Source organism: Diabrotica undecimpunctata, chromosome 1 (assembly GCF_040954645.1).
Source record: "Diabrotica undecimpunctata isolate CICGRU chromosome 1, icDiaUnde3, whole genome shotgun sequence".
NCBI lineage: Eukaryota > Metazoa > Arthropoda > Insecta > Coleoptera > Chrysomelidae > Diabrotica > Diabrotica undecimpunctata.
Window position 1 is genome coordinate 132,060,200 of NC_092803.1, and position 26,584 is coordinate 132,086,783.

At 32.9% G+C, this 26,584-nt stretch overlaps 1 protein-coding gene across 1 annotated transcript; it reads left to right on the forward strand.

The window, feature by feature from the left end:
* The first annotated feature begins 8,731 nt into the window (after positions 1-8,731).
* On the forward strand, positions 8,732-22,963 carry LOC140431860 (ceramide-1-phosphate transfer protein). The gene is made up of 4 exons (XM_072519737.1): positions 8,732-8,953; positions 9,011-9,219; positions 19,291-19,466; positions 22,338-22,963. Exons 1-4 carry the CDS (start codon positions 8,832-8,834, stop codon positions 22,464-22,466), a joined length of 636 nt encoding a protein of 211 aa, XP_072375838.1. The 5' UTR covers positions 8,732-8,831; the 3' UTR covers positions 22,467-22,963.
* The last annotated feature ends 3,621 nt before the right edge of the window (positions 22,964-26,584 follow it).

The following is a 26,584-nucleotide window of genomic DNA, read 5'->3' on the forward strand; positions in this document are numbered from 1 at the left end:
ATCATTAACCTGTATGCGTCCAGCTTGCATCCAGTTATTGCTAACACGCTTCAGGTCGTCAGTCCATCTAGTTGGTGTTGGACGTCCTCTGCTCCGTATTGCTTCTTGCCTTGGTCTCCGCTCTAAAATACGTTTTGTGCATCGATTTTCTGATATCCTGGCGACGTGTCCTGCCCAATTTCATTTTAACGACGCGATTTTTTTCATAGCGTCTGTTGTTTTTGTTCTATGGTGTATTTCTTCGTTTGGGATTCGGTCATTTAGAGAGACAATCAACATCTGGCGCTCCATAGCCATCTGAGTCACGCAAACTACTTTTTTTGTGAGTGTTAATGTTTCCGCTCCATAAGTGAGTACAGGTAACACACATTTTCCTTTTGAGGCATATGGGTAGGTCCGATTTGAATACATAGTTTAATTTACCAAACGCTGCCCAGGCTAATCCTATGTGACGTGGGAGCTCACATGTCTGGTTATCTCTGCTCAACCGAATTTCATGTCCTAGGTGCTTATACGATGTAGTCTGCACAATATCCCTTCTATCAATAGCAATATTTTGATTTAGCGCCAGATTAGTCATTATTTGCGTCTTGTTCATATTATTCTTTAGTCCGACCTCCAAGGAGGCGTGATATAATTTGTAACGATAAGACTACCAAAGAGACTTGAAATACTATTATAAAAATAATATTTGATCTCAATCAACCATGGGAGCTTATCGTCTATGCTTCGCCTAGCTCAGTATCTCAAGTATGAGTTCGTCTTGTCTTAAACTAGGAATCAAACTTGAACCCCCAGCTGATAGCAAATAAAACAAATTTTAACTAATCATATTTATTAAAAACAGGAAACAATCAACCCTGCCAATGCTTAACAATGAATATAGTGAGGTGATACTTAAGGCAACGATGGCATCAATGGGCTGCTTGTGTGTCCTCCCAATTAGACGGTTAGGTCCTCCTGTGAGCTGCAGTTATACGATGTGAGTGACTCCCAATTAAGTGGTTAGGTCCTCCAATGGTCAATAAATTTTTATCCTATGTGGTCAATAAAATCTGGAATACGGCCAGTAAACCGTGATTATGGTTAATTAATTCACCCAATAAACTAAAATACAAGAAACAGCTCGTACAATTACACAACTAGCGGATGGCAAGGATAAAATGAAATATAATTATTATTAATTAATTAAATTCTTTGTTAAGATTACCACTGCACAAGAAAAACGTGGTTTCGAAAGAAGCGAGGTTACGAATTTTGAAAATGCTGTCAGAATTATAGAATAAAGATTACAATGAAAGTACTCACCCCAAGAGAATGTTGCAGACCATAAAATTAAGCTTATTATAATTCCTACCTTGTTTTATAAATTTCAATTATAAACAAAAAATAATCCCGCCATTAAAGGTGATTGACAGAAGTAGGAAGGGACTGCATGAAGTTAGCACAGATGTCATAGGATGTTCCTATATGATGGAATTAGCTTTTCTGTTAACATAGAACAGAATACTTAGTCTACCGGACAGAGAGAGAGAGAAGGCAAATATTTATTCTACCGAAGAGAAAGGGAAAGAAAAGATAGACAGAGGGCGTTAACTACTTTTTGAAGAAAAAATAGTAAAAAAGACACTAAATGTAAAGGAATTAATGAATAAATAAAGAAATTAAAATAAAGTAAATATTTAAATATTAATTAATAAAGATGTGACGTTTATAACGTTACAAATTTTTTAAACCTTATTATTGCATCATCCATACGATCTATAAGGACGATGTCATCTGCAAATCTCTGACTTTAGCGACCTTCAAATAATGAGATTTTATCGTTGAAAGGAAAAATTATGTAATATCACGTATATTCAATTTTGGATCTAAATGGAAAATTGCAGTATTCAATTATATTTCATAATAGAAAAGTGTGAAGCCGTCCACAACTCACTGCAAATGTTAGATTAAATTCAATGAGGTGGTATTCAAGATTTCAATGAGGTGGCTTTTGGTCCATTCCACTGCGACCTTTTAAGATCTATTGTGGTCCTCTAGTCCTAGATAACATTCTCTAGCCTGACCCTTTTTATAAAGTCTAATAGCTTCGAGATTGAACCTTCCATGAAGCTATTTGCCGCTGGATATTCTTCGCCTCATGTAAAGAACCGCATCGTTGCCAGGCTCTGTCGCACTGACACAAAATGTGCTATACTGTTTCTTCCTCTAGCTTCTTCTACTTTCTTGGTTCGAATATCACCGCAATTTAGTACCTTGCGTGTAAAAATGGAAACAATAACATCAGAGTTAAGTAATACAAACATTTAAGTACACATGGTCTCATTTCAAGAGATACAATAGCAGCTAAGCAGAAATTAAGTTAAAAGTTTAAAGTGTACAATGTGAGTGCAATGCCGATTAAAAGGAAAATAAGCAGAGTTCTTGTAAGTTTTTTTAAATTAATTTAAAACCTGTCAAAACAGTTGAAGATACATAGCTAAATATTGTCTATTGGCTAACTAAAAAACATACCGGGTTTTATTTATAATTTTTGTTTCATATGTATTTAGTGCAGTGCAGTGCTACGTTTTTTGTTTAGAGTAGGTCCCACAATTATTTTGTATTTCAGAATAACCTTTGTTTTTTGTGCACAACCCAAAAGTTTGTATGTTCAGTACTCTAGTAATCAATGAATAATTATTATACTTTTTGTTAAGCTATATTTGTAAGTATATTATATTAGATAGTAAGTTATCATACCGATATATCATGATCAACTATTAACTATTAACTGAGGTAATGTCATAATATTTTTGTTTATTTTTACTATTTAAATTCACACTTCAGCTTTACCTAGATTAAAACCAGTTTTGTCTAAATGTATGTTTTTGATTTTGCTATTTGCATTGTATGATTTATGTCTATTTTGCTAACATGTTGGCATTGGCAATAAAATTGTTAATTTTTAGTAATTATTTGTTTATTATTCTCTCATAATTCTCCTTTCTTTTGGGAAATAATACGATAATTCTGACAGGAACGTAAAGCGACAATATAAGGTAAATGTGTTTGTTTCTCTTTATTTTTGGCTATGTATGCATTTTGGTTTTTAGAGAAGTTTAGCATATTTGTCATTCTTTTAGAATATTTCTTAAACCAATCTTGAACCTGGAACATACTTACACCTGGAATTATCTTTTCTCTTTTTACCCCCAACATCTCCTCCGGCAAGTTGGACTACAATATTAATAGGATCAAGAATATCTCGAAGAAAATAATAGTCAAAATGATTCAGAAAAGAAAGATCTAATAACGTGTGTTAAAAAAAACTATGTAAATCTTGCATAGAATATGCTTATAAGCTCATTTATCAATGTGTACAGTATCATGTATCCGCAGCTTAGCAAAGCTTATAAATTCCTGTTAACAATTCTTCTCTCCCAAGTAAGTTGTGAACGAGGTTTTTCGAAATTAAAATTATTAACAACCAGGCTTTGATGACAAATGAAAATCTGGGGCTTCTTATGATGTAATCAGAATTTCTTGTAAGAATTGATAATGATGTTACTTTGTAATCGAAGTACTAAAATCCGTGGTTTATTAAGTTATTAAATATAAATCGTCAATTTTTGGCATTTATCAGAAAGACATGGAGAAATTAATTAGAATAGAAATTGTATTAATTGGCTAGAATAAACAAATAAAATTTAAACAACGCAGAACAAATAGCTTAAGTGTAGAGAGAATACTATGAAAGTAAAATTATAAATGTAAACAAAACTAGAGCAAATAAGTAGAGAATGAGTAAAAGAATGATTAGCAAATAAAAACAGGTAAGCCAGGAAAAGTCAGATGATCATATAGATCTGAAAATGGTAAAATACATTGGAAAAAAGGGATAATTGGCTATAGAAAAAATTTGTAAAAGGGCTCTTCTCCTTCTTATTTCAGAGGAGACATTTTAATCTCTGGTACCTAGTCATAAGACCTTTGTAGCAAACCCTGTTTTTTCATTAAACTCCAATAACTCCTGTGATCCCAAATGAGGCCAACAGTTTCTTCATTGGTAGTTTAAGGCTCTCTTCTGGTTCAAGCCTCAGCAGATTACAACTGTATAGGATGTGTATGGTAGCCTCTTCTTCCATTTCGAATGTTCTGCACAATGGTTCATTCACCTTACTTATTTTGTATGGGTGTTTTCTTAAACGACAATGTTCAGTCACCATTTCAGTGACCGTTTTAATCTCTCTTATAAAATGGCATACTAAATGTAAAAATTTCCAGGAAACTGCCAAAATAACCTAATAACGCCAGTCTACAAACAAAGACAATATGTAAAATGCGGTAATTATAAGGTAATATGTTTTTTCGTCAGTATACTTTAAAATATTTACGAACATAGTAGATATAAGAAATAAAAAAAAGGAATGACAAGACGACCAAGTAGCGTTTAGATCTCAAAAGACAGATAAATGAAGACGTATATAAGCATTATAAATCTGATAGAAAGAACCGTATACCCTGTTCGAAATCTTTTATTGATATAGATAGGCCTTAGAGAAACATTCGACTTTATAAAAAAAACAATTTTATATGGGAATTCTTAAGAAAAATGAAAGCATGAAATACATTGATAACAATAGTAGAAAATATTACAAAACACTAAAAGGAAGAGTACATGTATCACAATAAAGTTAAGAATTTAATTGAAAAGAGGGTGTTAAACAAGGAAACTGTCTTATCCCGTTTTTATTTATAATAGTAATGAACGAATTGATGAGTAATACCAAAATAAAACCAATCAACTATAGACAATTATATTTTAACGTGTTTAACAATAAAACGAGCGGTTCTAATTTATATTAACTATTTATTTAAAGTTTAGCGTACAATATTCTCTTATCAACTAACTTAAAAACTAACAACAGCGCTCCTTCAACAGAATCGTCTAGAATAGTCCACCTTTATTCTCATTTGTATGAACGCCTCCCTCTGTAAGCCGGTCGATATAACCTACATCTTAAGGATTGTCAAACACGCATCATCTTTCTAAGAGATGCATTCGTTATATGGGGTACGTCGAAATTAGCCTTTACGTTATACTGCTCCTCTTTTAGATCTGAGCATCCCTATCAGCAACTCTGTCTGTAGGCCCAGTATGACGGAATTTACAAAACTCTCCAGCTCTGCATAAACTCTTTAAGAAAAAAAAACAGTCTATTGTCTTTGAAGGACATGGCCTCATCGGGTTATTAATGCAACACACAGTAATTCGTAAGGCGGTTTCTCGGAAGATGAATTCAAGCATGCTTCTCACAATGTTCCAATCCAAAATTTCTAGTGCATGGTCTATTTTTGGTATAGCCAAATTTTTGATGTATTTGTTTGATTTTTGAATAGATACGTTATGTGAAACACTAAAAAGATCCTGCTGAACTACTGTGGTCACGCCGAATCTAGTACTCTTTCTATCTGCGTATTTTGACATAATTTCGTTAAAACTTGATCGTCGGTCTTCTTTGATCTCATGTTAAAGGGTTCGTGCTTCTTTTGTTTCATTTGAGCATAAGGTGCAAGACGATTAATGTGAACAACTTTTGGTTTACCTTTTAGCAACTTCTTAATTCGGCATATTACGTCATTTATTCTCATTTTAATTTCATACGAATCTTCCTATTATCTCATTGTCTTTGTAGTTTAGGAGACAAGCCTAAACGACGTTGTGGATTATAAAGTCAAACAAGATCACCTTCTTTAAGGCTTTTATTCTTGCATCGAGAATCATATTCATCTTTCATTCTGTCGCTGGCTATCTAAATGTGTTGTCGGGCAAGTTCATCAATATTGTTATTTCTTAACTTTAGGCGGTCGATATATTCTTCGCTTGATCGACATGTTCTTCGGAAGGTCTGTAGCCAAACATTAAGTCGCAGGACAAACGAAATTAATGTGCTGATCCCAATCTCTCTGATGTTTGGATACAATTTTGGACAAATGTTTACCCATCGTTCGGTTCATCCTCTAGGCCATTCCATCTGATTGGGAATGCAAGGGTGTCTCTCTGGTCTTATTGACACCAATCAATTTACAAACGTTTTGGAAGAAGGTTGACTCGAAGTTTCCCCCTTGGTCAGAGTAGATCTCTAAGGGAGCACCAAATCAGCTGAAGAATTCTTTAACCAGTATCTCTGCAACGGCAGTAGGTTCTTGATTTGGGATCGCATAGGCCTCAGTCCATTTCGTAAAATTATCCATAGCTACCAGGAAATATTTATTTTCATCATCTGTATTTGGAAATGGACCTGAAATGTCGAGTGCTACTCTTTCCATAGGACTAACAACATTATACTGTTTAATGGGTGCTCTCTTTTTACCAACTGGACTATTACTGGTTGCACACAGTTCAGATTTCCGGCACCATCTTCTTACATCATCTTTACAGTTCACCCAACAGAACCGTTCTCGATCCATTTGCAGAGTCTTTGTAATACCAAAGTGTCCACCAGATGCACTGTCATGAAACTGACGCAATACTTCTGACACTACTTTTAGGTACAATCAACTGAAACTTAGATTCTGTATCATCATCGTTCTCAAATGTTCTATACAGAAGATCATCTTTTAGTACCAAGTAATTCCATTGGCTTCAGTAGGACTTGACTTCTGTACTACATGCACTAATGTCTTGCCAAAAAGGTCTCTCACCTCGACGCATCCAATCCAATACTCTTTTTATACATGTATCATCTGCTTGGGCGTCCAGTAGCTGTTGAGGCTGCCATTGATCAGTATTGACGGTGGTTCGCCTCACAGGGCAAAGTCGTTCCTCTAATTTAAGACAGTGATTACAATTTGCACTGCATGGTAGTCTCGAAGGGCATCAGCATTTAAGTGAACTCTTCCAGCCCTGTGTTCGATCTTTTAATTATATTCTTGTAATCGTTCTAAACCTCTTACCATTTGCCCCTCTGGATTACGGAATTGTAAGAGCCATTTTAGAGCGGCGTTATCCGTTCGAAGAAGAAACTTTCTGTCATACAAATATTTATGGAAAGACTGCACTACGCCTAACAATTCTCTGCTGGTAACGCAATAGTTTATTTCTGGTTTCGACTAGACTTTGCTAAAGTAAGTGATGACTTTTTCCTATCCATCTTGGATTTGGAAGAGACAGCTCCTATTACATTGTTACTGGCAGCGGTATCCAAAACAAAATCTTCCTGCCTGTCTCGGGTAGCTTAGAATCGGTACACTGATCAGAGTCATTTGTAGTTGTTCGAAAGCTTTTTGACACTCTTCACTCCATGTATATTGGAATGCCTTTTGGTCATCTCCATTCGTTCAAAAATCACTACCGAACTACGCGGATGTTTCCAATGAATAATACTTTTCAAAACTTCAAAAGTCTTTAGCAATAAAACGAGCGGTTCTAATTTATATAAACTATTTATTTAAAGTTTACATTACGATATTCTCTTATCAACTAACTAAAACTAACAACAGCGCTCCTTAAAACAGAAATACTTATTCACTAGAATTATCTGGAATAGTCCACCCCTATTCCCGCTTGTATGAACACCTCACAAGCCGGTCAATACCTGAAAGAATATAGACGCATATGCGTCTATATTATTTGCATACATCTTGAAGGTTCTCGAATACGCATCATCGTTCTAAGAGATGCATCCGTTATATGGAGTACGTCGAAATTAGCTTTTACGTTACAATATATTACCAATTATTACAACTGGTAAAGCTTCTGCCTTTAGAAGCCTTCATGATAGATCATAACCCAAGAGATCAAGATAACAATATACAATACAATAGCGATGCCGAAGTTACTGTATGCGAGTGAGAATTAAATATTTAAATAATAATAATATAGTTAAAAAAGAAAATTGTGATAAAGCAAGACTTGAGATAATAAGGGAAGAGGCAATCAAGAACTATTAATGAATAAAACAATAAAGAGACAACTGAACTGGTAAGGACACTTGGTTGGTGAAAATGCAATACAGTAGAATAACAAGAATAATAAACGAAACAAAGAATGCTACAAAAAAGAAAAAAGCAGACCAAGAAAGAAATGGATAGAGCACATTATAAAAACGAAAAAAATTAAGCAAAACTCTCGAAGAAATGAAAGTAATGGCAGAAAATAGAAATGAATTGAAGAAATGGGTTTTAGCAAAAAGTAATTTAACTAATCCAAAAAGATCACTTGAAAGGGTATAAGGAAGGCGAAAAAGAAAGAAAGATTAACAAATTCCCAAACAAAAGTGACAATAGATTGAACAGTGTACAACAAAATATAAAAAAGACGTGATCACAATGGAGATCAAAAGAATCTAACGAAGGTATATGACGATTTCCAAATGGAGACATTAAAGATGGCAAGGGAATCAAGGGATGAAAGAAGTTAGCCGGCAGATGTCTTGAACTAACGCTACAGAATAAGTTAGGTAGTTCATAAGAATATAGTTTACGCTTTAGCGTTGTTGAGAATTATTTGTTTAACCAAACATATAATGTGCTCTGCTTGATCCATTTTATTTTTCGTACTATTTAGCAAATTTCATAGATTGTTTATTATAAGCAGCATAAGCAATATATTTATCTATTTAGTCTCCCGAAATATCGGATGTCTATACACATCCAATACCTACATTTTAACAAACAATACTCTTAAAACAAAGAAAGAATGTATCAATTGTCACAAGCATGACGAAGAAAGAAAGTATTTATCACGATTGACATTGAAGTAGAAAACGTCAGCGTAGACGTAGAGAAGCAACAATATTGTCGAATAGTTAAAAGCTGCAATATTTTATAAAAGATCAATTAAAATGGCTCAAAATAGCGAACAATTTGATATTAAAATAGTCAAAAATAATTTTGAAGCATCTTTACTAGATGACGACGATGTTCGCTTACAGGAATATTTAGATAGTTTTGATGAACTTAACAAGTAGGTATCTTTTGTTTACTAAGACTAAGACTTTATCACAAAAATAAAAAATTCCAGATTTTTTACCTTAATGGGGAGGATGTTTGGATTTGTTAGTAAAGATTTAAAAGCAAAAATTGATATTTTGAGAAAGTTCATTGAAGAATCACAAGAGAATTTCATCAGTGCTAAATCTATGATAATTTATGAAAAGGAGAATGATTTATTAAACAAAAAGAAATACGTTTCCGGGTCCAGGACATTACTTAGGTTACATCGAGGTCTAGGTAAGTTTTGATCCTTTATAACTAATAGGTATTGCAGTCATTGAAAGTCATAAATCAAATATTGTCTATAAACCTATGTAGAGAAGATAAGGCAAAAATATTTATTGTATACTTAAGTACACTCTTTATTGTATAGTACACTCTTTATTGTATACTTAAGCACACACATCAATCTGCTTGTGTGTTCATATTCGTACAATATTGTGTGTTCATATTCATCAAATACAAATATTAGACAATTCCTAGGAGAAATATCACTTAGCAACATAAAATGAAACTTACAAATACTTAATGTGATAATCTGATAATATAACAAGCCTAATTAACTCCTAAAGTTCATGTTTATGAATTGATCTGGTCATAGTATAAGCAAATTAGTCAAATTACCCCACGCTGTTCAAATCTTACTAAATAAAAAAAACACTAAAAAATAATATGTGACATGTGGATCACTCCTCCTTTTATTATTTTTTATAGTTTTAGAATGTGACCTGGCTGAGGTAGTAATTTTATTCCGTATTTTGATATCTCTGAATTTTGTTGTCCAATCTGATATTCCCATTAATTTATATCTTAGTGTGTCATGTCACTGTTTCCTTTTTGGCACTCCTTTACCTCTTTGTTGCATTGGAATTCAGTTTGTAATTACTGTAATTATTTCTGTTGGTGATCTTCTCATTACCTGTCCTATCCATTATAATTATTTTAATTTTATATATTTTTTGTATTTACTTTCTCTTTCTTGTTAAATGCTTCTTTTATGTCTTGCTGCTCTTCTTTCAGCATCTCTAGTTAAGTTTGGTCTATATATGGTTCTAATGATTTTTTTTCTAGTATTTTTAGGTTCGTTTCATCTGTTATAACTGTGGTTTTATCCATTGCAAATGTTATTGTGAACCTGACTAATTAGATTTTCATCTTTGTGCTGTTAGGTATTTGTCATTGGAATTACCTTTTTTTTAATTTTAGCTATTGAGTCTACTTTTTCCTTTACTCTTTGCCTTGGTCCCTGTGAATTATCCATTAACTGTCTTGCATGAAAAAATTCTATTTTGCTTGATCTTGATAATATCAGTTGCTTCGCTGTTTATGTGTTTGTTAAATATTTCTACACAGATGTTACTTTATTTTTGAAATTGCTAATATCAGCACTATCTGTTATTATCAATTTTATTTTTCTTAAAAGTTTACATTACTTTCTTACAATTTTGTAGGTTATTTTTAGATATCAAATGGATATCATCATTTTATCTAAAGGTGCTTTAACCTTCATTTTATTTTCATTACAGCAGTTACTGATCCAAGGATCAACTATCATTAATTTGTAAATGACTTGACATTGGTATTGACAAGATTCTGTGACCTAAAGGCCAAAATATTAATTTTATTGTTTTTGTGATTGAACTTGAAACTTGATAGTAAATGAGCGTTTGAGATTTTTTAGTTGTGGTACTTTTTTCTTAAGAAGTTAGGAATTCAATCAGGAATTGCAGATTGTATACAAATGATACGATAATTTTCAATGTTGTCTTTCTGACCATTTTTAAATATAGAAAGAATATGACTTTCTTTCCATGAAAAATTGACTGGTCTAGCTTGATTGTAATTGGACACTTTGCCAACTATGACAACATGTGACATAGTGGATTCCTCCTGCTGTAAGCCAAGTAAATGAAAGACCTCACACACCTGAGATTTGTCATAGCTAATGTGATCAGCTAATACATTATAGTTATATTCAGTAATTTTATAAATCATAAGATTTTGAGCTCTATCTATTATGTTGTTGTACTTTATAAAAAATAGAATTGGCTGTGGTCGATGAATTGTTATTTTTCATTAATGTAATCTTTTCTTTGAGACTGGTGATTTCTCCTTCCAGCTTGGCAAATCTTCACACAAACATAGGAACAATCTTAAATGCATCATGACAGGTAGTGCAAAAGTACATAAGAAGACGTTTCTACAAAATAATTGCCTGTATCTCGGATGTGGATAAGTCAGAGCATTTTTCTGCAATGTGTATCTTCGCTTTTCTTCACTACAAAGATCTTGGGAACAAGTGCCACAATTATTGGTCATTATAACCTCAAAATTATATCTTAAAATATTTCAGCAATCCTTGGCTATTTGCAGTGTATTCTTTATGAAATATAAAAGCACTATTTGAATTAACTAGTCTCACAATATTATTTTTAGTTTTAGAAAAATAATGCAGCAAAATTTTGTTTGTTTTGATGGATCTCTTTATTATACAAGATATGTATTACATCTTTCTAGTCTTACTCTGTCAAATGCCTTCTTTAAATTGATCAAACATAGGAATGCAGGTCTATTGTCTTTTAATGCTTTCTCTATAATCTGTTTTATGACGAATATTGCACCTCTACACAACATTCCCATTTGGAAACCTTGTTGCTCATCTGCTAAATTTATGATCTGATTTATTCCTTCTTGTAAAATTTTTGTTGTAAGTTTCAGGGTAGTATTTACCAAGTTAATGCCTCTGTAGTTTTCTGGATTTTCCTTATTACCCTTTTTGAATAATAAGATTATCTCGCTTGTCCTCCATTCTTCTAGTATTTTATTGTATCTTATGATCTTGTTAAATAATGTTGGCAGTTGATCCGTTATTATCTCTTCTTCATATTCATAATAACAATTCATTTGGTATCCCATCTTTACCTGCAGCCTTTCTGTTCTTTAGTTGTCAAGCGTGTTTTGTATTTCATGCTAGCATATTGTGAAATTCTTCTTTTATAGTAATGTCTGCTGTTTCTGGTTCCAGTATCATTTGTTGTTCTTCTGTATATAACTTTTTTAGATAGTCAATCCATGCAACCTTTAGATGTGTTTGAGGTCTATTAATTCATTCACCTCCACTTGAGAAATTGTATGATCAAAATATTGTAGTTTTTTTTATATATAAATATATATATATATATATATATATATATATATATATATATATATATATATATATATGATGTGGAAGTTCACTTCCACTCGAACATCGACAAGAAGCAGACCATCCAGAGAGACTTGAAAATGGCAAGTGAGATCTTGCCGAAACGTCGTCAAAATGGTTTTTATCAAAACCAACAACATTTAACGCGGAGTCAAACCCGGAATACCATTGATATAACATACAGCTCCCGCGGAAATATCAAAACTAACATTATATATATATATATATATATATATATATATATATATATATATATATATATATATATATGCCATTATGAAAGCCTCTTATGGGTAGTAGATAAAATACAATTTTCTTATCAGAAATGCATTACTTACGCTAATTGCGGCACGACAATTTGCTTTATCGGTTTAATTAGCATATTACTACAAAACAAAATTATTTTTGTTTTGCCTTTTAGTTAAAAATATTTTTTATTTATAAATGAATAATTTAGGAATGTTGAGCTACTACACATAATCACAATTCTATGTGCATTATAAAATTTAGTTATATAATTATTTTACTTTTCATCATCTGAATGTTGAAAATTTTCTTTTATTGTCAGTTATACAAATAAATTTGATTTGATATTATAACATTATAAATGTACAGTTACATAGATTTAAATTAATATAGTATAATTTTCTATAAAATGGAGCTATCTATCTATAGATAGCTTAAGCTCTTAAGCGCTGAAATGTATACAGACAAGATTCAGAAGTCATCATGATCATCATCATCATCATACAGCCTTTATTTATCACGTCCACTGCTGAACATATGCCTGCCTTACACTCCTCCATTCTATGCGATTTTGTGTTCTTTGTTGGCAATTGTTGGTGATACGCCTGATGTTGTCAGCCCAACGTGTAGGCGGTATTCCTCTAGTACGTTTGTCTGCTCTTGGCCTCCAATTTGTAGTTTTGTTCGTCCATCGTAAGTCATGCATTCTCACTACATGGCCTGCCCAGTTCCATTTCAGTTTCGCTATGCGTTCCACAATATCAGTAATACTCGCCCTTCTTCGCAGATCTTCGTTTCTTATTCGGTCCTGCAACGTCACTCCCAGCATAGACCGTTCCATTCGTCTCTGTGCCACTCTCAATTTCGAAGCCGTAGTCTTGGTTAGAGTTATAGTTTCTGCCCCATAGGTCATGACCGGTAATATGCATTGGTCAAATACTTTTCTTTTGAGGCTAATTGGTATGTTGGCCCTAAGTGTGTCTCGCAGTTTTTCAAAGGCTGCCCACGCTAAAGTAATTCGTCTTTGGATTTCTAGACCATCAGGTCTAAAACTTTGTTTTGAATAATTAAATGGTTATTGGGGACCATATTTGTCATATACTTGATTTTGGTCAAGTTCATTCTGAGGCCAACCTTCGAACATTCAAAGTCCAATTCATTTAACATATCTGTGGCTTCTCCTAAATTATCTGTGATAAGGACAGTGTCATCTGCGAAACGGTCCCAATTGACCATCTTAAAGGCATACTCCAATGCCGTTATAAATAAATATTGTAAATAAGTTTACTATACCTATTATCAATCCTGCTGTCATTCATTGCTTCTATAAGGCTGTCTATTTCGATCGTGTCGAAAGCTTTATGAAAATCTATGAAAGTGAGGACAAGAGGTTTGTTGTATTCTACAGATTTTTCAATGAGCGCCTTTACTGTATGGAGGTGATTATTGGTACCATAATTTAATTAGATTCAGAAGTAGTTATGAAATAATCTTAGTACAATAAATTTAAATAAGTATATTACTTATATGTGTGTGTGTGTGTGTGTGTGTGTGTGTGTGTGTGTGTGTGTGTGTGTGTGTGTGTGTGTGTGTGTGTGTGTGTGTCTGTGTGTTTTATTGGCAGTCTTTAGTCAGTCAATTTGTTTTCAGTTCTCTCTTTACACAAGATAGGGTTAGTATTTACATTTAAAACTATTGTCTCTGTTTTTGCCGTTTTGTTTTTTGTATCTTATTTTTTTTTTATTTATTATTTTTTTATTACTACGCTAAGACATAAACCCGATTCGTCACCTCGAAGGTTTAGATCTTCTTAGCAACTTTTTTTCTTTTTTTCTTTTCTCCATTTTTTCATTCTTTATTTTTTTATTGTTTTTTTTTTGTCAGAGCTTTAATTGTAAGCAATTAATATGACTATATAAAATTTTATATACATCTATATTCTTTGACTCTAAAAGATGTGTTAGATTAGAAGGTAATTGAACATTAACTCGAACTAGCTTGGTAAAAAAATTTGATATTTCAATAAAATGTAAAGGACATCCTAACAGCATATGTTGTAGATCAGCTAGCTCCCCACATATACATTCATTATTATTTGCCAGCCTATTTTTCTTTTGTAGACTGGAGTCATACAATGATTGCTTCTTATTCTACAAATAGTTTTGATGAAGCCTCTGTTGAAAACTTGTTTAAACCATGTCTTGACGGAAACTGTGGGTTGGATTCTTTTATAAAATTTGCCTTTGTCTGAATTGTTGTAGTGTCCCTGCCATTTTGTCCGTTTGAGAGACCCGATTACATATATTAAATCTCCCATAGTAAGTTGACAGGTTTGCAGAGTGGATTCTTTCATTGTTGCTTTTTTAGCCAGATCATCTACTATTTCGTTGTTTTTTTTATACCAATATGTGCTTTTATCCAGCACAATATGATATTTTTGCCCGATTTCAAAGTTTCACTGTTCAGTGCTATGATGTCATTGATGATATAATTTTCTACAAAATTATGTAAATTATATTTCAGTTTATTGAACTGAGTTTATTAGTCTAATTTATTAACTTTATTTATCATAAAAATGTTCTAATACTTAGTTTATTTAATCTTTATTTCCACTTATTCTAATTTATTACAGTCTTCTACACTTATTCTAATTCACTAAAAAAACACATTAATTTATATTAATTTATTATACAACTTATTCGATACAACAATTTATTTTCGACTGTCTCACACAATGAAAATTCCCGTATTTATACCAAACAGCCGTTAGTTCTGGAATTCCCTCGAAGCAGACAGATGTTGACCTGAATTGGCTGGAACACCATGGAGTAAGACCGGTCTCATCGTGGCTCGCAGCGGTGTTGACCTTTCTCGAAGAAAAGGGGGCACCAGATAGGTTTCAGAGAATCTAGGAGAACATTATTGTTAGAATAATAACATGTTTACAGGTTAAATATGAAAACATAATTTCTCGTAACATTATGTACAATGCTTTGGCAGTCTGTAAATATAACATAGTTTAGTTCTTTTTGATTCATACATCTTTTATAGGCTTCTTTGACTGCTATGAGTTTAGCTGTGAAAGTTGTCATTTTGTCGGGTAATCTGTTGTTTATCTTTATACTTTTTTGGGGGTAGAATATAGCATATCCAACTTTGCCGTCCATTTTTGAACCATCTGTATATAATTTTTGATATCTCCCCCAATGATGTTGTACATACTGAAGGTGGTCTATTTTAGTAAGAAAATCTGTGGCAAGAATATTACTTAAATGGCAGTTAAATGGAGATAAATAATCTTCATAATTTAATTTTCGAAACGAGGTTTGTTCCATTTGGTATATATCGTCAATATAACTAGAAACGTTGAGAAAACTTTCCACAACTAAAAGCTGCTTCTTTTTTCCCAGTAATGATGAGTTAGGTATGTAGTGGTTAGTTGTACAATTTTATTCAACAACAGTTTATCGTTAACTGCCACTTTAACTATAAATTTCTCACTTAAGAATTCTCTGCGTAATGAAAGTGGAGGTTCATTAAGCTTACATTCCATGACGAATATGGGAGTACTATGAACATAACCAGTGCTTAACCTAAGTGCTTTATTTTTTATACTTTAGATTTTTTGGAATACAGCGTTTGATGCTGAGCCATAAAATATAGATCCGTAATCTAAGATCGATCTCATTAAATTTCCCGATAGTAATATTGAGATGTTTGAATCAGCTCTCCAGTTACTGACACTTACAGTCTTGATGATATTCATTGCGTTTTCCTTTCTTAGTAATATATAATTTGTGTGCTTCCCAATTTAATTTTGAGTCTAAGAATACGCCAAGAAGTTTTATTGAAGTTTTATAATGAATTTTATAATTATCAAATTGTAGGTGGTTTGTAGGAGAATATCGTTTTCTGGTGAAAGTAACAATGGTTGATTTACTCTCCGAGATTGTTAAATTCTTATCTGTCGCCCATTTTTTTATAATATTCAATCCTGATTTAAGGTATTCATTACATTTATCTACTGACTTATTTTCTACATAGATTGCAACATCATCAGCATACTATAAGATTTTTATATGTTGAGGAAGTTTATTTTCTAAATCAGCAGTATACAGAATATATAACAGAGGACTCAAGATGCTACCTTGTGGGAGTCCCAAAGATGTGTACCGTGTGTTAGATTTATCTCCATTTAATCTAACGTGTACTGATCGATTAATATACAAATTAATAATATTCCATGTTACAGTTTCAGGTATTCCTATTTCCAACATTTTCGCATATAGAATGTTGAGGTTAACATTGTCATAAGCCCCTTTTATATCTAAAAACAAAGCACTAATTGCTTTCTTATAAGTAAAGGAACCATAAATGTCTATCAGTAAGTGACTGAAGCTTTCTTGTGTGGATTTACCTTTTCTAAAACCAAACTGAGTTTTTGGTAATAGGTCGTTCTTTTCTAACCAAAATTCCAGACGGTTTTTAATAAGTCTCTCATATGTTTTAAGTATACATGAAGCCAGTCCTATTGGACGGTAAGAATCCCAATTATTTAACGATTTTCCGGATTTTATGATCGGGAGAATAGTATAAACGTACCAATCGTCAGGAATCTTTATGCGGCGTGACCAAATTTCATTGTACAATTTTTGAAAGATTTGATAGCATCGAGTAATGGATTTCATCAGCAACTGTTGCTGAATTTGAGTTTTTCTTTAACGAAAAGTAAAGTTCAGTGTCAGAAAATGGTTTGATTAAGAAGCGGATTTGTTCTGGATAGTCATTCATTTGTAGATCAGGAATTACTAATTCTGCAGACAGTGGAGTGATATTTTGGTGGAACTGTTCGATCCATGAAGCTTCCGACAGCATTATAGGGACTTTGTTCTTAGTTTTTCTATTTTTTAGTCGATGAACTTTTGACCATACATCTTTAATAGGGACCGACCTATTTAAGGACCTGACATAATCTCTCCAGCTATTTCTTTTAGCTTGTTTAGTGATCTTCTTGACGTAAGCATCATCTTTTTTATACTTAAGTAGGTTTTCTTGGTTTGGATGATCTTTGAATATACAAAAACTTTTCCGTCTTCTTCTGACTGTTTCCTCACATTCTAAATCCCACCAGTATTTTCCTCTGGAAGTTGGTTTTTTTATTTTAAATTTGGGGATGCGGTAGGATGCAGTTGTATTTATATTGTGCAAAACTTTTTCATATGAATTTATATCTTTAGATTGAGAGAAGATATCTTCCGAAAATTGTTCATATAATTTCCAGTCAGCTTTCTTTAAATTCCACTTTTGTGAATACTGGTTATATTTATATGAGTTGGTTTGATCCTTTAATTCCACCCTTATAGGTGCATGGTCTGAACCGAATAGGTCTTGAAGTGTTTTCCAAGTGATCAGATGACTTAAGTCAGGAGTACAAATGGTCAGGTCTATTGCCGATTTCGAAAAGTTTCTAAAGAAGGAATATGGACATTATCACGGAATAAGTGTCTTGTGCTCAACTAATAAAATCATTATATACACCCTCAATAAGCGGCTTCAGACAAATCAGTACAACTTTCCACCTACGCTGATACCAAACATTCAGAACTGAAAACAACGGCAGTCTTCATTCACGTGACGGATGCCATGGAGAAGGCGAGGTAAACGATTTACGCCATTATCGTGGGGTGGTATTTCGTTAGATAAAAAACTAAGTTGATTATTTTTCGGAAACCGTATTTAAATAAGAATTCTTACATCAGGAACATTTTCCAATAGTATGTTTCGTTTGCCTCTTTTATTACTTCTAACGTTGTTGTTCATGTCAGATATGCCAGGCCATAGGTTGCTAGGTGTGTACTTCAATAATTAGAGGAAATTGAAATGGAACGCCTAGAATGACCTGCTATAAGCCCTTCTAGAGTTAGACCGAGCATATCTGGGATCAATTTTAGAGATGTCTTAAAACTTGTGTTCGTCCAGAAACGTACTATCGAAAAATGGGAGAATATTGATTAGAACTTGTATTACCTTATATGATTTACTAATCTTATCGTCGTCTGTCTTTGTGATAAGTATTGAAAGAAAAAACCTAATGTGTTGAAACTTTGTACATAAATTCCTCTTGGTCTGATGAATAACTCTGTTAAATTTCGGTTCAATAGGTTAACGGTCATCAAAGTTAACTCCCGTTCAGATCAGATAACTCAGAGATGAGGTAGTCTTATAACCTGGTGTACAGTTCCTCTAGGACACAAATTTACAAAAATATACGTCACATACATATAGTCGAATTGCATCACTTACACAGACCTGTAAATCTATAGTATTCTACCGGTTAAAATAAGTTTGTTAGCTGTCGGTTTCCTCGATATTCCGTTGAATCGATTTATTTTGGTTCAATTTTCATGAGTTTTTTTGCTGGTGTGGTTTATATTATATTTTTTAATGAAATTAAATGTTGTAATTTAATTTATCAAAAGTATAAGCTAAAACATTTTATGTGTTGATCTTTTTACGAAATTGAAAAACATCAGGTGCGATGATTTTATGGAACTGTGTATAAATTTGTCACAAAATTACAAACAGAAACGCCAATAGAGCTCTTTATGTGGATTGTAGGTTTTCAAAAATAACTCTTCAGATTTAAATAAAGCTTTTTGTTCTATAAACAGTTTTCATTGGAATTAATATTTTTTATATGCTTTCATAATACTTGTAACATTAACGTTGATATTTTGTTGATTTATTAAATCGCCTTATTTACTTACTTGGGTCTATGTATAAACATATTTATTTTATATGAAGTTATATTGTATTTATATTCGATATATTGTTAATATTTTTTCATTTCAATTTAGATTTTATCAGACTATTCCTGGAAAAGCTTAAAGACATCAAGAATGAAGAAGGTACCTCAACTATATGTAGATCAGCATATGATCAAACATTATCGAAACATCATCCTTACCTGATCAGGTCTGGGGCACAAGTAGCAATTTATACACTGCCTACTAAAGAAGTATTACTAGAAAGAGTAAGTTGATGAATCGTTACTTATTGTATGAAAAGTTTGAAATATTTTTCTTTACATTTTGTCTTCTTTATATCCCTTTATTTAAGAATCAAAAGAATAAAAATCTTTTTTTTCTGATGAACCTTTTATTTGGCACTTGTATACCAAAGACTCTTTTATCAAGGCGATATCTAATCCTCCTATGACAACAGAAGCTCTGCGGAAGCCTTACTGTGCTGAATATTCGTCTATAGGACCCTGATTGAGATCATTCGGACGGGAGGTCTATGTAGAGCAGTGAAGCACTGGACATTAGCGCCAAAGGATGTTCAGTAGTTTGGTTCTTAGCTGATTTGGGCATAGTGAAAGAATGACTTGAAGGTTAGCAGTTGACGTATGACAGTTCACGTTTGAATAAAAGACGAATTGACATATGCGCTCTGACATACATAAGGCAAAATTTTTTTTTATTTTATTTTAATTTAATATTATACAATTTATTTTAATTTAATTTTATATAATTTATTTTATTTTAATTTATTTTATCGTATTTTATTTCTTTTTATTTATTCTATTTTATTTTATTAAGAAACGCGCATGGGACTGCGTTTACTGCTCCACCTTGTATGTGGTCGCGCGATCTTTCATTCAATTGCGTTTGTTTTGGGCCCTCCGAACATCGGAGGGCCCAAAACTGAGAGGAGGAAGGCCCTTCATTCTGTTGTGCAATCGATCGTCCTCTACGCTGCGCCTGTCTGGAGTACTGCAATTTTAACAAAGGCGTACAGAAAGCAGCTCACCTAAGCAGATAGGAAGAGTCTATTGAAGGTGGCATGTGCATACAGAACAGTCTCTGCCGAGGCGTTGGGAGTTATTACAGGGTGTATTCCGATGCACGTCTTAGTGAAGGAAAGAGGAAGAATATACGAAAGAAGAAATGAAGACATAGCAATAGAAAGTTTAAAAAAAGAAGGAAGGGAGATGTCCATAATGGTGTGCCAAGAGGAATGGGACGAGATAGAAGGGTGTCGCAGTGGACTAAGTCGCTGATTCCTAATCTGAGAAGATAGATGGACTGCGGGCACCGGCGTTTGGATTACTTCCTGACGCAGATGCTCGCAGGACATGGTTGCTTCAGGGCATACCTTTACAGATTTGGAAAGGCAGAAAATGACAAATGCCTATACTGTGGAATATCACTGTCTCACACACTCTATTGGTATTAGATATATGGATAGGTGAGAGGAGCCTGATTAAGAGAGAGCTAGGAAGTAGAGCTAGAAGAGCAGTTCAGTGATATGTGAAGAGAATGGTGGAGAGAAAGAAACAAGAAGTAAGGCGACCCGAAGGCTGGCAGGTGCCCAGGAGCAAGCAAGAAAAGGCAGAATGAGAAGGGGCTAGATTGAACATGAACAGGAAGGAACGGAGGGAGAGAATTCAGTCGTAGTGAGAAAGTGCTAGAATGCGTGAGAATTGTGCGACATTGTGCGTGAATGAGAGATCTGGTGAATGCCGTGCCGATGTTGCGTCCCAATCAGGGCGATCCTGCCGGAAATTCACCGCTAAGGAGGGTTTTTTTTTAGCAGGTAGGTCTCTGGCATTGGCGGCGATGGTGTCCAAACAACCCCTGCATTCGGTCTCGGACATCATCGTGGTGACGCTGGAGGAATCCTGCATAACCGAGGCTGAAAAAAAGTCCATTGAAGAAAGCTAAAGAATCTATCGCAAGTATGTTATGGAATTCCGATGAAATTATATTGATCTAAGTGCTTAGAAACGGAGCAAACAATAAATGTCGAATGTTACCTACGCTAATTTTATTGCAACAATTTGGTGACAAAATCACATTCGAGTAGCATCATTTGAATTGATTTGAGATTTTGAGATTAGTGCCTCATTTACCCTATTACCGCTTTGAATTACTATAAACATTCAATTTTATGTTGAATATTATGTTTATATTAGATTAAGGCACAATTGCTTGTAATGAAAATTACATTTTATGTTTGTTTTTGACGTTTCGACTTCCACTCCGGAAATCGCTTTCAAAGTATTAAAAAAAAATTAAAATAAGGAGGTTATACACCTGTTTGTTGTGTATTGTTGGCTGCTGACCAAATCGACAGCAACTCACTCGGCCTCGATCTGGCCAGCGGACAGTTTGCTCATGGTTTGAGTTGTTTAGCTCATGTATAGGTGATGTGTCTCTGACATGTTGGTATATTCTTGTTGCTAACTTCTTCTTTTAGTATTGGCAACCAAAGCATGGTATATTCTTCTGATGGGTTTGCTACACATTTTTCTGCTGCTTCTTTGACTTTCCTCTTTTTCATGTCTGTTTCTTTCATGACTATTCATGCATTATTCAATTGAACTCTGGCTCATTATCCCAGGCATGTTTGCATATCTGTGATCTGTCGAAGTCCCTGTTTTTGATGTATGTTTCATGCTCGTTTACTCGACATTTAGTGGTCTTGCGGTTTCTCCCACATAGAAATTGTTACATTCACAGGGTATTTTATAGATGCAGTTCTTTGATTCCTCTTGTGTGTTTTTTTATTTGGTTTTTGTCAGAATACAATATATTGGTTGTTTGATGTATTTATTTCCTATCCATTTTAATTTTTATGATATGCCGTTTACTGGATTTTTTATGGTGTTATGTTGTTTCCTTTCTTCAATCTTATGACATTTTTTGTTTATAAATGACAATGGGTAATCATTTTTTGTTAAAACGTTTGTTAATAGGTTTTTTTCTTCCTTAAATACATTTTCATTCGTAATTTTATACTGACATTTTTTTAATACTAAAATCTGTGATTTAGAAGTAACTATTCTTTTTTAATAGTTTTTATATATCTAAATCGCTTACTTATAAATTTTGTTGTTTAGGTATGTGGAGATGAAAAAGTTATACTGGAAGCAATGGAATTACTACCGCACACTTTAGAAATCACTGCTCTTGTGTATGATAGGTTGGAAAACATGTATACTGAACATAAACTTCACGATCTTCCTTAAATCATAAGATTACTTCACATCAGTATTATCAATGTTAAAGAGAAAACAATTATTGCTCCAAAAACGGTTGACGATTCCAGTGCTACATCCATACTTTCGATAGGAGTGGAGGGCAAGGCCGAGAGTATGTTTTGGCGAGTCTCTATTCGATGTTGACTTACCACCAAGTCAAGAGCACAAGCTAAAGAAGTTTCCAAGCTCATCACACTCTCGATATTTTGTAGTTTTATAGTCTATGTTGGACCGATAGCGTGATCTCTCTCGCCTATCGGAAGCTCACCAACAGCCAGATGTATCTCGAGAATGTGGAGCTAGCATAATATATTATTACTTATTTATGTAAGCTTGAAAGCAACATTTTGTGAAATACGAAAAATGAGCAAAAATACTACTTTGTTACAAAATTATCAAAATAAATAACCAAAACTGATGCAATCGATTTAGTCAGACTCTTTATTTTATAATATATCTATATATATATATATATATATATATATATATATATATATATATATATATATACATATATATATATATATATATATATATATATATATATATATATATATATATCCATCCGTATGAAAAGTACACGTAACACGTACTTTCATATGTATCTGATTACTAGCCACTGTGTAATTTTCGCATGGAAACGATAACTATACTTGAAATTCAATAAGATTGTCAGGTTATCGCTTCAAAGGCATAGCCTGCGGAACAGCTTGCAATTGTAGTTCAATGGTGGCGTGTAAATTATAGTAAGAGAAATCATTATAGAATGTTTCATATAAAAATAATTGCACGTCATTCAAGATTTACGACGTCAGAACCCCACAGCGTTGCCAAAACATCATAATAGTTAGTAAGTGAGGAATTTTTAAAATGCCAACTGTTTGTCAAGTTGTTATATTAACAGTAAATACACTTAGTTTTAAGACTACTGCAACACACTAAAATACATAAGAAAACATTTTAATACAAAATTATATATTCTTAATTCTTTAACTTACCTCTTTTAGAGCATTAATAGTAAAAACGTCCCGCCATTATTTCTTGTTCAAAATAATCTATCTTATATGAAAGCTTATCAGCTTTCTACAGACTATTTAGTTGTTTTGGCATAGCACAATCACAATACACAACAATAAACTCCATTCGCTTAGCTCGGACAAATTTTGACAGATTCATTGTCGGAAACCTACAACACAACAATTCCTACTTCTCAGTATTAATAGCTCAAGTATCCTGCTATTACAGACTTCTTTCTTTAAAAAAAGAAGAATTATTCTAAATAGTCGAAGTGTATACTAAACCCATCAAATTTTGAGTAGTATATATTTAAAAAATATATATTTAGTTGTTATAATTTAACATAACTATTTATTATATGGTGCAGATAAATAAATATTGATTGTCGGTAATTTGCAAAGTTCTATTTTATTTACTATTTAGTTTGTTTACTATTAATATTGGCTATGAGTACGGGTGCTTGGTTGTATAGTAATTTCCAGCCACTTTTAGTCTGTCAAAAAGTAACTAACTTCGCAAAAAAATAATTACTAAATTCACTAGACAGTTCGGACTGGGATTAGCGAACCGAGTTTAATTAGTTTTTTAAAGCTATTAATCTAAATTTAATATGTATTTATAAATAAAATTTATTAATATATAATATATTATGATCAAATTGTGTAAGAAATCAAAATATAAACAACATTTTCTTACTCTAAAAAAGCGGCAACACTTTAAACAATTTTGCCACACGCTGAAATGTCATTAAAATTTGAAGTATTCTCGTATCAGTTGCGTAAAATTGTCTAATCTATTTAATTAAAATTATTATTTTGTGGAATATTAGACTTACAGAGTTATTTCATAAAATTTATATTATTAATAATAACAAATATTTTTGGTTATTTAATCAATATAATTCTAAAATTCCCATTATAATCATGATTACATTTTTCTGATTATTATACCATGTTGACGCCTATGAAAGATCGAGCAGTTCCGTATGGGTTTCGTATTATTAGCTGTGTTAGGAAAATTTGAACTCTAAGGTTGACGTTCTGGAAATTTTAAATATAAATGACGTCACTTTATATAAATTGTGACGTGCACCGTTTTTACTTTGAAAAATGGTATAAGGACTCGACCGTGAGAAAAATGGTGCGATGTATTTGTAGTTACTTAAGAATCTGTATTTGCAATATTAAAGTTATTTAGTCAGTCGCCATTTTTTTAAATAATTGACGTTTGACTATACCTTTCAATGATAAAGAAGAAGATTGTTATACACAATTTTATAGTCCTTATCTAATCTTTGACATCAGACTTCCTTGAATATACCTAACCTATTATATATTTCTATAAAGTAATTAGACAATTTTTATAATCATAATATGACAACTGTTAACTGTTTTGACATATTCATATTACATGACAAAACATATAAACATTGCCGGGTGATCCTATAATAAAGGAGGATATTATAGTCACCCACGCTATTTTCAACATAAAAATACAAAAGAATTAAATAATGTAATTCTGAAATCTTGAATAGGGATGTCGAATTCGTTCAGATCTTCTTAATTGCGGATGTTCAGGTATAGGCGGCTATTGTGGTCAATTGTTAACAGCAATACATTCTTCAGCAGCAGGTTCATTAATGGGCACTAGTTGATTATCAGACTCTAACATCGGATCTCCATTTTCATTGATATGGTTTGGATGTAAATTAACTGGAGGAACTGAAAGTTGGATAGACGACAGAAGATGTAAGGCATGTTCTTGATATTGTGGCTGATAACGAATTAGTTCTAGGTCGTTTACAAAGGTTTCTTTTTAGGTACCGTGGTTTTACGAATTTGGTCAATGTGATGTTTTACACAATAGATCAAGTTGGATTTAGTAATGTAAAAATCCGCACTCTTTAACAATTGTTCCAAAGTTCCTTGTTTCCTTGGTAACACCTTACTTGTACTCTCTCTCTCTCTCTCTCTCTCTCTCTCTCTCTCACACACACACACACACACACACACACACACACACACACATTTAACTTTCTTGCACCAGAGGGTTGATTTTCTGATCTGGTAAGTTTTGGTGGACGTAGTGCATCGAGTTTGATTCTTAAAATTCTGTTTAAGTATATTTCAGCTGGTGATTTCCTACAGGAAAGTGGCGTAGCTCTATATTTTAAACGAATTTCTTGTACTTTTTTATGCATTGTATATACGATCAGTGGACGAAGGTTTAAGTCTTATTTTTAGGGTTTGAACGTTTCGTTCACCTAAGACATTTGTAGCAGGGTGACCAGGAGCAATAAACTTTTGGAAAATTCCATTGATTTTTGAATTTTTTTAAATTGATCAGTTACAAAAATATAGCGTAGTCTGATACCATATCTTAGTATATCTGTGAACAGAACATATCGCTAACAGAAGATCAATGGTTTTTTTCTGATGTTGGCGCATCACTAAGTACTTTGATTTCAGCTCATCGTGATTTAGCGTCAACTACTACCAAAAAATAAAAACCTTGGAATAGACCCGCATAGTAAATTTTCTGTTGCAGTGATGTAGTGGAGCTTTTGAAGGTGATTTTCGAATTTCAACGCAGGTTGACCATAATTTGAATACCTTTATCTATGTTTTTCCAATAGCAATATTTTCTTGCAAGTTGCTTCATCTTTGTAATGCCCATGTGAGTGCTATGAAGTTCGGATAGAACCAGTTATTGGATTTAAGTTGGAATGACAATTCTCTGACATTTAAAAATTATCTGTTCTTCTAAAGTGAAATCATGTTCATTTTGATTTTGTTAAATCAGATTTAATTCTTGATAAAATAAGATCTTTGTCTGTCTAGCATCTTTAATTTAGGTTAGATCGTATGTTGAAATTTCTTTTATTGATTCATGGCAGATACATTTAATTTCTTCGTTAAGCATTTTTTCGAAAGAAGGTGAAGGTTGATTAATAGAAGCTCTAGAAAAACAGGCGACGTTAACGTGATCAGAAACATGATTCATATCGAAGTAGTCTAGCAGAAGTCATTGAAGGTAACTTTGAATTTTGATGAAAATTCTCGTCGGGGGGCTGTTATTAGTGATGCGTC